The sequence below is a fragment of the Hippoglossus hippoglossus genome, chromosome 23 (genome assembly GCF_009819705.1).
Source record: "Hippoglossus hippoglossus isolate fHipHip1 chromosome 23, fHipHip1.pri, whole genome shotgun sequence".
NCBI lineage: Eukaryota > Metazoa > Chordata > Actinopteri > Pleuronectiformes > Pleuronectidae > Hippoglossus > Hippoglossus hippoglossus.
The window spans coordinates 8,060,603-8,077,560 of NC_047173.1; the positions used below are offsets into that span (position 1 = coordinate 8,060,603).

Genomic DNA, 16,958 nt, shown 5'->3' on the forward strand with positions numbered 1-16,958 from the left:
GATGATTCAAATGTTGAGGTTTTACTCACGCATAGTTAGTCAAAACTAAAGTGGGGTCGAAGCAACTAAACAAAAAGTTTGCAAAGAAATAACTTGACAGAAAATGTCCTGGATTTATTTGAGTCGTACAGCTAATGCACTTTTTCTCTCACAGCTACATAAAAGTGAATTATGGTAAGAAAAAATAACCCCTGAGTGATATTTCCTGCTCACACAAACACACACTCTTGTCTGAGCAACACAACCAGTAGAGCAGGATACAGAGCTGAGAGCGTGACTCAGGGGGAAGATACATGACTCACTGGTTGCATGGCTATTTAAGAAAAAAATACACACAAACACATGGATGTGATCATCAGTCAGTATTTAATTCACAAATCTGTAGAATATAATTCCTACATGGAAAAAATATTTTCTGATTCACAATATAAATTATTGTACAATATTTTGTACACAGCAGAACGATAATGTTGGCTCTTGCCTAAACATTGTGGTGCATCATCAGGCCCAGAGCTGCTTTGATGTGAAACTCTCCCGTCCAAACCAGGCCTTGTGTGTTAGTGAAAGCTCCATCTCCCTTCAACCTAGAAACACACATCAGTTCAATCATCCGTAAGATATTAAGACATCGATAAGAAAAAGAAAAAATGGAAAGAGTTTGGAGGAAAATGTTTTATTTAACTTTGAAAATCAATAACAGAAACATGGCTGGTGCTGTCTTAAAATAATGTCCTGTCTCTGAACCATATATGGGGGATAATAGTGGGGAAGTATACAAGGGCTGCATCTAATAATTACTGTCGTTATCAATTAACTGATTATTTTTCTCGATAAATATTAAGAAATGCTTATCCCATGTTCAAGCAACAGTGCAAAACCCAAATGTTCTGATTTACTTACTTATCGCATAAGACAAAGAAAAAATCACAGGCAGCACAAAATAACATTGCAAAATTGATTAGTAAACAAACAGTGATTATTTATCTGCCAATTGACTGTTAATCGACTGATATGGAACAGGGGCCTTACAGCTGCTGTTGTATTATAACCCTCAACTACAGTATATTAATGTGAAAACTCAAAAAAACAAAATGGGTGTCTAAACGGACTTCTTCTTACCTGTTCTTGTGAAATTGACCTTTGTAAGTGGAGCCATCTCTGAAAGTATATGTCCCCGTGCCGTGGAACATGTTGTCTTTGAATTCTCCTTCGTACATGACTCCAGAGGGAAACTGCAGGGTCCCTCTGCCGTGCATCTGTGGGGTTTGTGGGGAGAAGGACAGAGAACAAGCGTGACTCACCCCAGAGAAAACACAAGCATCCAGGCTTGAGTCACAGATGCCCGCGGGCCATTGAGACATGTAGTTGTTGCATTACCTTGTCCTCATGCCACTCTCCAGTGTATACAATCCAATTTGCTGTGGTCTGTTTACCAACACCAGTTCTCACCATTACTCCGGAGGCAGACTTGAAGGACTCCCCCTCTGTGGGAGGTAGAGAAGTTAAAAAAAGACCTGTGCAATGTAACTGTCTTACTTGATCATCAAATGCTCACCATATCTGTCTCCATTTGGAAAGATGAAGGAAACCTTGATCACTTCTTCCCCTGCAAACAAACACACACATATTTACTTTAACTGTCAGATTTTCTATTTCTATGTTTGAAACTTGGATATTTATCATGATTTAAAGGATCACTTTCCTTCTTCTTCTGAAAGTGAAAAGAAATGAAATTAGGCATGTGTGTGCGTTTTTTTTTCTGGTACAAACACTGAGGTTATGGGAAAGATGTGAATTGTAGATAGGTTAAGAGTATAGGTTTAAGTTAATGTCAGGTTAAGAGTATAGGTTTAGGTCAATGTTAGGTCAAGGGTTAGGGTTAAGCAAGTAGAAAGTAAGCTTGATGTTATAGTAGGAAATCAATGTAAGTCAATAAAATGTGTGTGTGTGTGTGTGTGTGTGTGTGAGTGAGACCCTACCAGACATCTGTGGTTCTTTCTCTCAGCTGGCAGGTCTCTCTCTCTCTCTCTCTCTCTCTCTCTCTCTCTCTCTCTCTCTCTCTGGATCAGCACCGACAGGAAACGCGGTGTAAACCTGGTAATTTCTGTCAAATGACCAATTGAAAAGTTGTGGAATAAAATATATTGCTTCGTTTACTAAATTACCCTCAAATAACATAAATAAAATAAGAGATAAAGAGCTCATCTGTCTGTGTTGCTGCTGCTCGACACAAACTGCTGTTACCATGGTGACGGGTTTGCCAGGGTTATAGAAAAGTTATTTTTTTAAACAGCGTCACTTAAATCAACACATGTCAATACAACAACATCCAGATTTTTTCTTAATTCACATATTTAAAAAGGGTTTTATATATCCTCGCTCCCACGGACACCGGAAGTGAAACTTTAAACCCCCGAGTTTGGACCAATCAAAGAGCTGCGGGCTGCCGGTGATTCAACAGCTGATCACAGGTCTGTCTCCACTTGTTGTGAACTTGTTATTAATGTTACTCTTTCAACTGGACTTGTGAGGCTGTACCTCTCAGCTATCTTATGATAGTAAATACAACTGTAAATGGTTTATATGCAATTGGAAAGTAACATTTTGTGCGTCTCTCTTTGCTGTCTTGTAACACAAAAACACTGAATCTTTTATTCAGCCTAGAGAGAATAAATATAAATGGAAAGTGTGCCTGGTCCTACCGTTACTGAAAACTTTGTTCCTTTGTGGTATTTCTATCAACTTTGGTACAGTTGTAGTCAATATATTGCTAAAGAGCAGTTGCATCTCTGTGCATCATTGCTTTCGTGGAGTTATTCGCCATCTTATGTAGAATTTAAGGCAAGGATAAACATTAAAATGTTTCCTTTGTTTTATCACAGTTTACTCAGGCACAGTATCAGCGACAGTGATACCCAGCAAAGGCTGCTGCCTTTGATGCCTTTGATGCTACACTGGTATCAAAGGCAGCAAAGACATCAGTGGCAGTTTCTGTTGACACCGGAAGTGCCTCTACGACCTACCGCTGCCACGATTTGAGCTGGCTGCTCGAGACAAACTGCTGTTACCATGGTGACGGGTTTGCCAGGGTTTTATAAAATGCATTTTTTTAAACAGCGTCACGTTTTTAACTCAACACATGTCAAATTTAGTTTAGTAAAGCAACATCCACATTTTTTTTTAATTCAGATATTTAAGAAAGTTTTTAATACATCCTCGCTCCCATGGACACCGGAAGGGAAACTTTGAACTCCGAGTTTGGACCAATCAAAGAGCTGCAGGGTGCCGGTGTTTCCACAGCTGATCACAGGTCTGTCTCCACTTGTGCTGAACTTAGTTTTTTAAAGAACTGTATCTGTTGTAATGCATCTAAATATATGTTTATAGTGTTCTTAAGCATGTTACTCTTTCAACTGGACTTGTGAGGCCGCTCCTCTCAGCTGCGCTAACGCTAGCTCGTTAACCCAAAAGTGAGGAGTGTAGCCTGCTAGCTAGCTAAAGCGTGACACTTGAAACTAACTCGACCACACGTCTGAATCCCCGAAAACGAGGTGTGCCCTGCTCTTGTGTATCTTAAGCTAATAAAACCCACTGAGAGTTTGCCGAGGGTGGAGTTAAAAGGCCATCGCTTCTCTGTGGGGTTGTCACGGGCTGCGTGCTCGGTTTGTGTTGTATAACAGTAGCCACCGGCGCTGCGTGTCAGCCACCAGCTCGCTGCTCGCACTAGAGTCCCAGAGAGGAGAGAGCCACCTCACAGTCAGGCGCTGCGCTGGGTGATGTACAGTAGCTGCTCAGCCCAAAACTAGCAGCTCATCTAAACACACCTGCTGCCTCTCTTCACAGATTGTTGGCTTCTATGAGGGGACACTGATCTCAGGTGAGTTTTCTTTGGTTTGTCAGTAGTGTGTTTTCAGTAGCCCATAGTTTTTTAGTCCATAACGTGTTGTTGCCTGTGATCTGACTGCTGCATTCATGTTTTCACAGAGAAATGAGTGCGAGGAGAAGAGGCGGGAAGCCAAACAGAGGGGGGGGCAAATTTAACAAGCCAAGAGGAGGTGGTGGAGGTCGTGGAGGTGGAGGTGGAGGTGGCGGTGGAGGTGGAGGTGGTGGTGCTGGTAGGAAAGGTGGAGCTGGTCGATGGGACGATGACGACGATGATGATTTTAGCCTTGATTTTGGACCTTCTCATTCCAGCAGGTATGAATGGATTTAGGAAGAAATCATTTATATCATATTCATATCAGATTCTAAATGATCACATTCTTGTGTTTGTTTTGTTCCCATTTGTGTTTTACTCAGTTGTGTTTATTTGTTTTGTCTTCTGTTGCAAAACAGCAAATCATTCATGAATCAGATGTTTAAAATAATTATCCTGATGTCCTCATTTCATCCTCTCCCCTTCATCTCTCTGTTTACCTGGCTCTATCTCCAGACCTCAGAAACCACGAGGCGGTGGCAGTCGTGCTGGTGGCAGTCGTGCTGGAGGCAGGGATGGAGGCAGGGATGGAGGCAGAGGAAGGGGAGGGAGGGGACGAAAGGATCTAAATGGCAGAAGCGATGGGAAAAGTAGGGGCTTTCCTAAAGCTCTCCCGAGCTCCCTGGCGAGAATCAGGATGAGCCCAAAACCAGTTGATAGCAGCAGGTTGGAGGTGAGCTCCATGCCCTTGCAAAGGATTTTCATGACCAATGAGAACCAAGAACAGCTCAAGGAGCTGCTGCGGGATCTGCAGACACAAGACTCTTATGATCCCTATGAGTAAGTACACTCTAGTAAATGTGCATGGAATAGGCTTGATCAAATTAACTGTTAAAAATGGCAAAAAACATTCAAATTTGTCTTTTTCAACAGATTAATATGATCTTACAGTTAGAAAGGAGCTTTTATGGGTGACTATAAGTCCACATGGTTTAACACCATCCTCTCTTCCTCAGTGAAGAAGGTTCAGATTATTCGGGGGGAGAAGCTGATGAGGAGGAATATGATGAGTTGGATCACCGTGATGAAGGCCAGTTTTGGACCACTAATGATGAGCCTGTGGAGAGAGCAGAGAGTCCATTGTATGACACAGAGTCTGATGATGAACGGCCTGCCCCTGAACCTATCATCTCTTTATTTGCCATAGGCAAACTCTGCAGGTAATGTTCAGACCTGTGTTTTCTCTTTTTGCAGATTTTGGATGTTTGAAGCTTTGACAATCATCTTGCTTTTGTGAAATTAATCTCTAGTTTCTCCCATTTCCTCTCTGTAGGTTTGGGTTTGACAGGGAACGCAGTAAGCTGGCTCTCGAATCTGGTGGGGGGGAATTTGGGGCCACTTTGGAACAGCTCCTCCACCAGGTCTTCAGTGAGCGCTACGGCCAGAAAGCAGTGTCCCCTGACAACCTCAAGGGAGTGCCTATGGATGAGTGTTTCAGCCAGAGGCAGGAGGAAGCTCTGGTTCTCACTGCAATTTTTGGTGACCGCTTCACTGAGCGCATTAGTAACGCAGTGTGGGTAGTGAGCCTGGACCTCTCATTTCTCCCAGTCAACAATGGCAAGAAGCGGGAGAGTCAAGGTGGTGGAAGACCTGTTCACATCCGTGACGTCTGCAGATTCTACATGAAAGGGCAAGGCTGCCGCTTTGGAGACAAATGCAAGTTCAAACACCAACTTCCTGACAAAGGGAGGTCTGGTTCCCCAGACCCAACGGGCCCAAGTCAGCCTGGATTCAGCAGCTCTTCTTCTCCCGAGTATGAACTGGAAATCCGTTTCCCCAAAGGAAATCGTTACCCATTTCAGGCACCGATAGTCGCCTTCAGCACCAACAATGAATCTATCGGAGCCCCAGGGAGGCTCAGCGTGACCGAGAGATTATTTGAAGAGGCACTCTCTTCGGCAAAGAGCAGCGAGCCTGTTGTTTACAATCTGACTACCTTGTGTGAAGATGAAGCTACCATGAAGGAGCTGCTGGCTGTCAGTCACCACAAATACAGCACGCCACCGCCTGTTTTGTCGGTTCCTCCCCCCTCTCTCGCCGTAGCTAAGAGTAAGAGTGTGAGGAGCAGTACAGCAGAGGAAAGCAGGAGTAGTAGTACTAGTAGTAATAATCGCTCTCACAGCAGAAGGACTGCTCCACCCAACAACCAAAGACCCTTAGATTGTGAGTCAAAAAGTTGATTTACTAAATTTAGAGCCTGTTTTCATTTAATACAGCCGAGTATTGTGTTTATGTGCTTCTGTATTAAATCATTCACTGCCGTCTTTACAGTGAAAGAGACAGTGGAGGTAGAGGAGCTGGACGAGAGAGATGAAGATGAAGAAAACGAGGCTGTTCCTGTTGTTAGCGAGAGTTACGTCAATCTGAGGAAGAAGATGGTGACTAAGCACAACCCAAGGTTAGACAACGTACTGCAAGAAAACGGCAAACTGTGTCGAGAGTTCCACATGAAAAAGGTAAAAGAGAACTGCTTTGATTGGTTTATATATTCTTACTTTACATAATTTTCCTACTCTCAATCTATTATAATGTATTGCTGTTCTCTCCTGCTTCTCTTCACCCAGTCATCCAGGCGCTTCAGGTCCATGCTGGAGCAGAGGAGGAACCTGCCGGCTTGGCAAGAAAAAGAGAACATCCTCGACATTTTGGACCGGTGTCAGGTGCTGGTGGTCAGCGGGATGACAGGGTGGGTCACACAGAGAAACAAGTATTTGCTTTCACAAAGATTCGTACAGAGGAAGTACTATTCACGCAATCTTTATTTGGATTGATTTAAGGAAAGATAAAACTGAAATGAGCCCAGAATTGCTGCTGCTCATTAGCATACTACATCATTAGATCCATTGGATATTAAAAAAAAAACCTGAGCATTTATTTAAAGTAACAGACAAAACATGCCCACTCATTCTATTCCACACTCTCTGTATGATTCTATTGAGTTTTATTTTGTATGTATCTCTCTGCAGGTGTGGTAAGACCACTCAGATCCCTCAATTTATTCTGGACGCCTCATTAAGTGGTCCAGCTGGTCAGGTGGCCAACATTATCTGTACCCAACCACGCCGTATTTCTGCCATCTCTGTGGCCCAGCGAGTGGCACAGGAGCGAGCAGAGAAACTGGGCAACTCCGTGGGATATCAGATCCGTCTGGAGAGCGTCAGGGTATGAACTTATTCTGCATATACATCAAGTTTATAATATTATTAAGTTGGAATCAACAAATCAAATTCTGTAATGTCGTGAACATGACATTTTGAAATCACCAACAAAACGTCAGTAGCAAACAACTGGGTCATTCTGTGTCAAATCATCACACTTTTGGGATGCACGTCAAAGATTTTAATGCTGTCACATGATAAACCTATGGAATCAAATTTAACGTGTCATGGATCTAATTAAGGGAGATATGGGCTCATGGAGTTTTACCTTTTTGTGAGGACTGACTTTGGTCATATCTCCTTTTACTATAGGTCACAGAGTGAATAATTTGAAAGCTCTTTTTCAGTTTCATATTTATCTTAACAGTATATTGAGTGATTATAAACATTTAATGTGAATTGCAAAAACCCATATATTTTAGAATTGGTCACCAAAGGTAGCAGTTAGTGATCAATTTATTACAGAACTACACTTACATCACAGTTTGAATGTTGAGGTGCTAAAAAGCAGTGATTTGACCCAAATAAATGATCACTGGCTGGTCTTCTTTTCAGACGTCTGCCACCAGACTCCTGTACTGCACTACAGGTGTGTTACTGAGGAGACTCGAGGGAGAGGCCGACCTCACAGGCACCACGCACGTCATTGTGGATGAGGTGCACGAGCGCACGGAGGAGAGGTGAGACTGCGCAGATCACTTATACAGTACAGCACAGAACATGAGCATTCATACTCTCCATCATGCGTGTTTGGATCTTACTTCACATCTTTGGAAATGTATTCAATCCCTTCTAAAAATAAATATATTCACACACTTTTTAATGGCTGTTTTTCTTTCTTTTTTTATCAGTGACTTCCTGCTGTTGGTGCTCAAAGACCTGATTGTTCAGAGACCGGACTTGAAGATCATTCTCATGAGTGCCACACTTAATGCCAAACTCTTTTCTGAATACTTTTATGGCTGTCCCTCTATCCATATACCAGGTAATACATGCAGTGTCTATTGTACAACATAACCTGCATCATATTCCTCTCGCATGTCATTTTGCTGCTTTTTCCCCCCTAAATGAACATATATCTCGTTCCAGGGCGAACTTTTCCTGTCGACCAGTTTTATCTGGAAGATGCCTTGGCTAAAACTGGGTAAATAAATTCTCCTACATTTCAGTAAATTCAACTTGGAATCGTTTTAGAAAAAGAACATAATTAATTATCTAGGACTTGTTTTGTCTCTGATACACTTTACTTTGATTTATTTTCCTAGTTATGTCATTGAGGATGGCAGCCCTTACATGCGCTCAGGGAAACACAATACTTCTACTGGTGGACGAACGAGCAAAGTAGAGCCGAGGAACATGGTGGACGACTTGGGTGACGACATGTGGAACTGCATGTCCTTCAGTAAGAAGGACTTTGTCAAAGACTCGATCCCAGACCAGCAGCTCAGCCTGCAGGACCTTACGGTCAGATACAGAGGTGAGTTGAGAACAAACATCATAAATAGAATTGATGTTGTTTAGGGTCTCAAACTGCACATCCTAGGTCATATTCACATAAACTGCTCGTGCACATCCATGCATTAGCATCACATTTTGTTTTCGTTATTAATTCAGATACTAAGAAGTCTGTGCTGAAGACGATTTCTGCGATGGACCTGGACAAGATCAACATGGACCTGGTGGAGAGTCTGCTGGAGTGGATTGTAGATGGAAAACACAACTACCCTCCAGGTAAGAAATACAAAAAAAAAACCACACTGAATACTCGGTGTACTTGTTGCTTTGAATCCTGTGTTTAGTTTAGTTGTGTTTCTGTCTCCAGGTGCAGTGCTGGTGTTCTTGCCAGGCCTGGCTGAGATCAAGATGCTCTATGAACAGCTCCAGTCCAACAGAATGTTCAACAACAGGGGGACAACCAGGTCTGTGTTGAAATGAGTGTGTGAGAGTGTTTGCAGTAACTTGTTTGTTTTATTGTTCATTATTTACAGAGAGATATATCACATCCAAATTCATGTATTCTAGACTTTATTTACTTTGATCTTTTATTTCCTGAACACAAAAAATGACATTGGACTTACTTTCATATTTAAACTGCGAAATATCAGATGTCAGCAATCTATTTTGGTAAAATAATTTGTTGTACAGAATTATTTAGTGTCATTTCCAAAGTGAAGTAAAGTGGTAAATGAATAGTTACTAGCTACTAGTCAAATTGTAATGTGTGTGTGTCTTCACATCAGGTGTGTGGTGTACCCACTCCACTCAACCTTGTCCAACGAGGAGCAGGAGGCAGTTTTCAGTCGGCCACCTCAGGGCACCACAAAGATTATCATCTCCACCAACATCGCAGAGACCTCTGTAACCATTGACGACGTGGTTTATGTGATCGACTCTGGCAAGATGAAGGAGAAAAGGTCATCTAAAGTTTCACCTAAATTGAAATGATATCATTTTGATGTATTGTATGTACATTTTTGATTAAATAATTTGACACTTAATTACATATGATATATTATATTTTATTCCGATTTTGGTTGTATTTTCAGGTATGATGCATCGAAAAGCATGGAGAGCCTTGAGGACTCATGGGTTTCACGGGCCAACGCGCTGCAGAGGAAGGGTCGAGCGGGTCGCGTGGCCTCAGGAGTCTGCTTCCACCTCTTCACCAGTCACTGCTTCCAACACCAGCTGTCGGAGCAACAGCTGCCGGAGATCCAGAGAGTGCCTCTGGAGCAGCTCTCCCTCAGGTACCTCCATCTGTTTGCTCTTTGCACACAATGCTAACCTGCTTTGTCGTCTCTTTTGATACAAATAGAGGTTTATGTACAATAGGGTATCAGGATTTATGATTTATGAAAATCTCACCTGAGAACATGGCTGGGACATGTTGGGCTTTGTCTAATCTGCCTGCTTCATGAGGCAATCCTTTCTTCTGCTAGGCCTTACCTGAGGTTTTGTCAAGAACATGCAAAACAGTTGTTACCCGTGCTAATATTTACTACCCTCTCTCTATGACAGGATCAAAATCCTGGACGTGTTTGCTGAGCAGAATTTGGAGTCGGTCTTCACTCGGCTCATCGAACCCCCGGCGATGGAAAGCTTGGAAGCAGCCAAGCAGCGCCTGCAGGACCTGGGAGCTTTAACTGCAGACGAGATGCTGACCCCGCTGGGCTACCACCTGGCCTGCCTTCCCGTTGACGTGCGTATTGGGAAACTGATTCTATTTGGCGCCATCTTCCGCTGCCTCGACCCGGCGCTCACCATCGCTGCCAGCCTGGCCTTCAAATCACCTTTTGTAAGGAAACTAAACATCATGATTATTATTGACCTGAATGTTTTTATGCTATAAAAATAGCCTCTTTAGTTTGTCCTCTCTCTTCCAGGTGTCTCCATGGGATAAGCGAGATGAAGCCAATGAGAGGAAATTGGCCTTCGCGTTGAACAACAGCGACCATCTTGCTTTGTTACAAGCATATAAGGTACCGACAGGGATTATTTAAAATTTAAAGCACAGTATTGATATGTAAAAATATTGGATGTAGCATGTGTTCCGATGTGATGGATTCTCCCTCTGTTGCAGGGATGGTGCTCCGCTGCAAAAAGTAGTAAAGGGGCCGGCTTTGCTTACTGCAGGGAAAACTTCCTGTCATGGCGAGGCTTACAGGTCAGACTGTGTGTGCTGTCTGAGGCTCACTTCTCTTCTACAATAGTGTAATGCTGTTACTGTAGAGTTCCTGTTCGGCTAGCCGGGTTGTAGAGAACTGTTTATTTTACTGGATTTACCACATCTGCCAACAGTACTCAATTCTAAACCTCCCGTTATCTGAAAACTTACGTTTTAGTAGATGTGAATCTTGCACTTGAGTTTAATTGTGTTTGAATATTTTTCCTTGTGCAGGAGATCGCCAGTCTGAAGAGGCAGTTTGCTGAGCTGCTGTCAGACATCGGCTTCATCAAGGAGGGACTGAGGGCCAGGTTTATAGAGCGCATGTGCTCTAATGGCTCTGATGGTGTTCTAGACGCCACTGGCCCTGAGGTAACACACACACATACTTTGTCTTTGTCTATTATTTATTTAATCTTGTGTCTTTGTTGCCATGAGAGGATGTTGGTGAGGGTTGGTTGTGAGTAGGGATTTGTTTGGTTGTGTTGTTACTTGCTAAATACCAATAAATAGAATATGTAAAAAAGGTGGCTGTCAAATGCACAGATATTTTTTGACTCATTCTTGCCGTCGTGTTGAAGAAAAACAGAAGATGCATAACGCTGCATGTCGTCCCTCCAGGCAAACCTGAACTCAGACAACATTCGCCTGATGTCTGCCATGCTGTGTGCTGCCCTCTATCCCAACGTGGTCCAGGTGGATTTTCATTATCGCTGTTAATTTAATGGAAAACTTAAATCCAGTAATATCCCCTACTTACCTTCACACTCCTGTGTTTGATGCTGTGATCCAGGTACGAGCTCCTCAGGGAAACTACAAGATGACCAGCAAAGGAGCGATGAAGATGCAGCCTAAAGCCAACGAGCTTCGCTTCATGACCAAGAACGACGGCTGCGTCCACATGCACCCCTCGTCTGTCAACTACTTGGTGAGATAGAAAAGCAAATTTAGAGGATTATATTCAATAGATAAAAAAGAGAAATAAGAACAAGCCCTGTGACTCTTTTTGGTCTTCCAGGTTCGTCACTACAACAGCCCCTACCTGGTTTACCACGAAAAGGTGAAAACGAGCCGCGTCTTCATCAGGGACTGCACCATGGTGTCCGTTTACCCGCTGGTGCTGTTTGGAGGCGGTCAGGTCAACATGGAGCTGTTCAAGGGAGAGTACATTATCTCCCTGGACGACGGATGGATCCGATTTGCTGCCTCTTCTCATCAGGTTAGGGATAAGAAAAAATAAATAAAACAACTTGAATCACTGAGTTGGAATTTCCCTTCTCCCTGAAAGGACTATTCCAATTTTTTTATTTTTTGTGAAAATTGGGAAACACAGTGATCTATTTATGATAAGCAAAACAAAATCCAATGCTCAGTTTAGAAGCTGTTTGTAAACTTTTTGTAATGTTCTTCCAAGATTTGGAGTTTTACAGGGACTCCAAAGAATACTAACGACAGCCACATATATTTACATTTTAAAAGATTATTTAGTATGAGCATAATTCTAATGAAAATATCTTTATAAATTAATTATAGTTTGTGTTAAGATAAATGCTTGTTTATGCAACCAGAAATTTACAGATGACCTTGGCTCTGTAACATGTGTTGTGTTTGTTGTACCCAGGTGGCCGAGTTGGTGAAGGAGCTGCGCATGGAGCTGGACCAGCTGCTCGAGGACAAGATCAGGAGCCCAAACATGGACCTGTGCAACTGCCCCCGCGGCTCCAGCATCATCCGCATGATTGTCAACCTCATCACCACACAGTAGCTCCGCTCTTCATTAAACCCTTTTTGTCACTATCAAGGGCTAAGAATGCATGAAGTTCCAATGTCTTTGTGTTCCAGCAGCTCTGCTACATAACACATCTGAATATGTGGAATCGGGCTAAACAACCTCAACACTGGTAAAACTAGGATTATCATCATGCCTCTGTCAATCTACACATACATTTTCTTCCAGACTCGAATGAGGTCACGGTGACCTTTTGACCACTGAAATCAAATCAGTTCATCTTTGAGTCAAACTGGTCAAAATTTGAAGAAGTTCCTGAAAGGCAAACTTTAAAAATCATGTTCAAAAGGCCAAAGACATGTTTTATTAGGCCACTGGGACCCTGCCCTTGGACCATCAAAATCGAATCGGTTCATCTGTTGGGACACATGGACTGACGTACACCCGGAAAACATAATGCCATTTTCTTTGTATTTTTTAGAGACAGATTATCTGGGCAGATTTTGTTCTTGATTGGAGGTCCTCTGCAGTAGTGGAAGAAGTATTCAAACATTTAACTTAAGGAAAAGTACCATATTTAATTTTTACGAATGTAACATCATCATGGATAAGCCTCGGCTGTGTTTCTGCACCATTGATGCTGGCGCTGCAGGAGGCGGGGTCTAATGTTACCTGCCCAATCAGATTGGTCCATTTTTCTTCTCGATATTGATTACTGAAAGTGAAAAGTACTTAAATAAATCTACTTAAGTAAAGTACACATACTTTATTTATACATACATCATATACATACATTACATTTTGTGTGAGTCCCAAAATTACTGCTCATTTCTGCCACAATTCATAGTTATTAGAAAACTGTCAGGAAGCAAGGTTGTTACTTTTGGTGATAAAAGTTGAGATTCAAGAGCAGGTTCACAATCAAGTCTGGTTTAAAACGATGGTCAGGTGGCTGTATTTACATGGGAACAGCTTTTTCTTGCTGTAAACATGTCAACTTGTCATGAAGAAATCCTCCTAATACATTTTCATTAAGTGATGAGGGACAAATTCACAGCCCTTCTCTGGAACCCCCCCCCCCCCACAAATAATCTGAAGTACCACTTAACTACCACTTAACTGCTGGCGTCCCAGTCACCACTTTATTTACCACCAAGTATCAGTTTACACAAAGGTTTTATTGTGATGCTTCACCAGAGGCTTTTTAAAGCAAATTCTGCCTTGAAAGAAAAACATGACTATGCAGGTGATCAACAAACCTCCAGCAGTGTTGTTGCAGTTTGTTCTGATACCAATAGAAAAAGAAAAGACACTTGTTTTCCATACCAACTACTGTTTGTGCAGTAAAACGGCACATTGATTGTTGAATTCAATGTCAGATACAGTTTGTAAACTGCATTTTTATTGGAGGTTGTGTGTTTTGCTCACAACTGAGAACTTCTTAGGTCCATATTGGACTTATTCCTACAGTAGGTGCACACTTGTTGTGGATATTTATTACATATATGTGATGCATGACGGACAGATCAAGAGCTTCTGCATGAGTTTTTACATTTGCTGAATGTATTTAAATGCTACAATAATGTCAGAACCACACTTTTACAATGTGAATGCAAGTGTTTTTTTAAGTCAGGAGATTTAGGTGGGAGCGGCCAAAGAATCTGAAAAATTACTATCTTGACAAATGATTCAATTGACTGCACTAAAAATAAAAAAAATAAAGATACCCAAAGATGCTTTTTGATTTATTTTATCTGTAATTTCTAGTTAAGTTTAATGTTGTATTTGGAGACTCGCTTTGTCGTGGATGCAACGTAGGAGTTTACAGGCATGTGGACGAGGCCAACCCCCGTCATTCATGAGCGAGTCCACTCTGTCTCTATGACGACAGAACGTAAACAAATGGGTTATCACTGTCGAAGTTGAAGCCACTCAGTTGCCACTTACAACGTTGCCAAGTCCAGAGCTGGTAAGATACATGAATACACTCTTACTTTGTTTGTTACTAAAGCATCTTGTTTGTCTTAATGAGTTTTATGTGATTTCTTATTAGAGCATTCAATAGTGTGGGTATTGTATTTTGCAGATGGGTAGAAAACCTCATCACACTGGAAGTAGCCTTGACGTTTTTCACCATGGTAAAGTATATTTGGCACTTTTTTTTCTCCTTTTGTAATGTAATAGTTCAATGTGAACTATTCAATATGGTCTTTGTGAAGGATCCAAACTTAAGCTGAGTAAATGTCTTATGTTTTCTTCAAAGCCCACCAAATCCAGGAAATCGAGGTCCCACAGTTCTAGTCCTGCCAAAAAGACCGGCGGTCTAAAAACGCCTAAAAAGAGGTCGTCCAGTGCCAAGACCACCAAGACAGAGGGGGACATCTTCAGTCCAGCAGCCAGGGAGAACATCTACTACATCTCCCACAATGCAGTGGACTGTCTGGCATTCAGAGGCTTTGGGTGGCCAAATGCGAACAAAAAGAAGAAAGGGAAGAAGAAGGGAACCAAACGGAAGAAGAAAAAGTAGATCATAATTTTGCCAAAGCTGAAAAACTGTTTTTCTTTTCATTAAGATTATATTGATAGTTACATTTTTATACCTTGGTAATGGCACCATCTAGTGGACAAACTTGTACCCCAGCTGGAACTAGTAGTAATGTAGTGAATCATCAGTTCCTCACTAAAATCTTACCATTAAACAAAACTTATTCCACGAGGCAAAGACTTAATATTTTTATCATCAGATTTATTGTAAGATGACCGATTCAGAATTGTTAACTGAAACATCATAAAAAGTTTGCCAGCTGTTTTTGACAATTTGAAAGCTTTGTGAAAGAATCTCCTTAAATGTAGTCGAATACAACACAAAAGAGCAAATACACACTCATGTAATATAAATTATCTTACAAAAATAGGCTACAATGGGAATGTGCCTATAAAACTAATGGAAGCAAATACTGTTCCAGGCACTGTTGATATTATCATACATATTTTATCAGTCCTTTCAACAAATGTACACTCATATCACAACCCTGTCAAATAAATAGTTGCTCTGCAGAGTCGATCTGTTCTTGCTTCCCTCAAGGTGCAGCTTTGCTCACTCTGGAGGCTTCTTCTTGGCCTCCACGTCTTTCTTAAACGCATCAATTTTCTTGGCTATGTTTGGGACCTAGGAAAGAAACAGTATGGTTAGTATCAGTTCTCAGTTCCTTAGGTACACTGCTCTAAAACAATGCAAGAAATCATGAAGGGTATAATGTTTCAGTTTCTGTTGTAACAGTTTCAGAAAAAGTTTTACATTATACTGAGGTGTTACTAATATCTCCAATATGTTCAAGAAAGGGTGACACAGTGGTGGACACCTCAAAAATAATCCTGATTCGGTTTGCATGTTCTCCCTGAGTCTACATGGGTTTCCTCACAGTACTCCAGCTTCCACCCTCAGTCCAAAAACATACATATTGTGATTAGGGTAATTGGAGATTATTAATTGACCGTAGGTAATAATGTGAGTCTCTAAATGTTGAATACACTGGCAACCTGTCCTGGGTGTATCCAGCCTCTTACTCATTGACAGCTGGGATTGGCTCCAGCCACACCCTTGACTGGATCTCCAAACAACTATTGAAACAACACCTAACCACTAAAACACATACATCAATAACACTTGAAAGGATAAGATTTAATTCAGACTAGCAAGTATTCGTTCTAACAGGGTGTACCACAATAACTGGGGTGGGGTGAGGATGGCTGCAGGACCATATGTGACAGTGAGATAAGCAGAGCACCTATTTCACTTATTGACATGTAATTGTGAAGGTTTATGAATAAAGATAAAAATCCGACAAACTTACATCATAGTTCTGAGCGAGGTACATCCCCACAACATTCCCCAGAGTGAAGCCAGCCTGAGGATGAGGCAAAACAAATGTCATTAACATGATCTAATGACGAACATCACCTTCACACGTATGTCCATCTTTAATCAACGTAGTTGTAAAGTGTTAACTTTGTGTTGGTTAATTTTAAACAGTTTATTGAAACTGACAACTTGAATTAGCATGATAATCAACGGTTAAGTCGACTGACACATAGTTCCCATTATGCTAACACATTAGCTAAGATAGCTTCGCTGACATCTTTCAAAAGACCTGACAAACATCGGTATTTTGACTGACGATGTTGATTTGACTCACCAGGAACTGCAACATGGTGGTTTAACGAAGTAGTTAACGAATTATCCACAGTTAAACAACCCGCTGACTGAAAAACAGACGGTGAGTTTAGAAGTTGGAGTGAAAACCGACCGAGCAGCTAGGCTAACCAGTTAGCCTGTCACCAACACTGCAAGAACGCATGCGCGTGATAGCATACTATCGCGATATTTTCCTTAGCCGCCATTTTGTAGTCTTTCCCTCTGTTTGAGCTGTA

The 16,958-nt window shown here is 41.7% G+C and overlaps 4 protein-coding genes across 6 annotated transcripts; 2 read left to right on the top strand and 2 right to left on the bottom strand.

The window, feature by feature from the left end:
* Positions 1-349: 349 nt before the first annotated feature.
* morn2 (MORN repeat containing 2) lies at positions 350-2,251 on the bottom strand. Of its 2 annotated transcripts, none has more exons than XM_034578434.1 (6): positions 2,047-2,251; positions 1,980-2,012; positions 1,556-1,606; positions 1,378-1,484; positions 1,120-1,256; positions 350-584 (listed from the first exon to the last, which is right to left on the bottom strand). In XM_034578434.1, exons 2-6 carry the CDS (start codon positions 1,984-1,986, stop codon positions 482-484), a joined length of 405 nt encoding a protein of 134 aa, XP_034434325.1. In that variant the 5' UTR covers positions 1,987-2,012; positions 2,047-2,251; the 3' UTR covers positions 350-481. The 2 variants fall into 2 exon arrangements, with proteins under 2 accessions (XP_034434325.1, XP_034434324.1); XM_034578433.1 differs by having other exon boundaries at positions 1,980-2,026; positions 2,063-2,250.
* Positions 2,252-3,258: 1,007 nt separating this feature from the next.
* dhx57 (DEAH (Asp-Glu-Ala-Asp/His) box polypeptide 57) lies at positions 3,259-13,067 on the top strand. Of its 2 annotated transcripts, none has more exons than XM_034578422.1 (24): positions 3,259-3,310; positions 3,985-4,197; positions 4,433-4,756; positions 4,933-5,136; positions 5,250-6,139; positions 6,248-6,432; positions 6,541-6,662; positions 6,943-7,138; positions 7,690-7,814; positions 7,986-8,119; positions 8,224-8,278; positions 8,400-8,611; positions 8,749-8,865; positions 8,957-9,053; positions 9,375-9,548; positions 9,681-9,881; positions 10,153-10,429; positions 10,518-10,613; positions 10,715-10,798; positions 11,033-11,170; positions 11,420-11,494; positions 11,592-11,726; positions 11,817-12,017; positions 12,420-13,067. In XM_034578422.1, exons 2-24 carry the CDS (start codon positions 3,989-3,991, stop codon positions 12,561-12,563), a joined length of 4,395 nt encoding a protein of 1,464 aa, XP_034434313.1. In that variant the 5' UTR covers positions 3,259-3,310; positions 3,985-3,988; the 3' UTR covers positions 12,564-13,067. The 2 variants fall into 2 exon arrangements, with proteins under 2 accessions (XP_034434313.1, XP_034434312.1); XM_034578421.1 differs by lacking the exon at positions 3,259-3,310 and adding an exon at positions 3,354-3,891.
* Positions 13,068-14,393: 1,326 nt separating this feature from the next.
* On the top strand, positions 14,394-15,247 carry LOC117757365 (small lysine-rich protein 1). The gene is made up of 3 exons (XM_034578435.1): positions 14,394-14,496; positions 14,614-14,665; positions 14,791-15,247. The coding sequence occupies exons 2-3, from the start codon at positions 14,663-14,665 to the stop codon at positions 15,052-15,054; spliced, it is 267 nt and encodes an 88-aa protein (XP_034434326.1). The 5' UTR covers positions 14,394-14,496; positions 14,614-14,662; the 3' UTR covers positions 15,055-15,247.
* A 10-nt stretch (positions 15,248-15,257) lies between these two features.
* Positions 15,258-16,884, bottom strand: stmp1 (short transmembrane mitochondrial protein 1). The gene is made up of 3 exons (XM_034578436.1): positions 16,724-16,884; positions 16,382-16,435; positions 15,258-15,696 (listed from the first exon to the last, which is right to left on the bottom strand). The coding sequence occupies exons 1-3, from the start codon at positions 16,736-16,738 to the stop codon at positions 15,625-15,627; spliced, it is 141 nt and encodes a 46-aa protein (XP_034434327.1). The 5' UTR covers positions 16,739-16,884; the 3' UTR covers positions 15,258-15,624.
* Between the last annotated feature and the right edge of the window lie 74 nt (positions 16,885-16,958).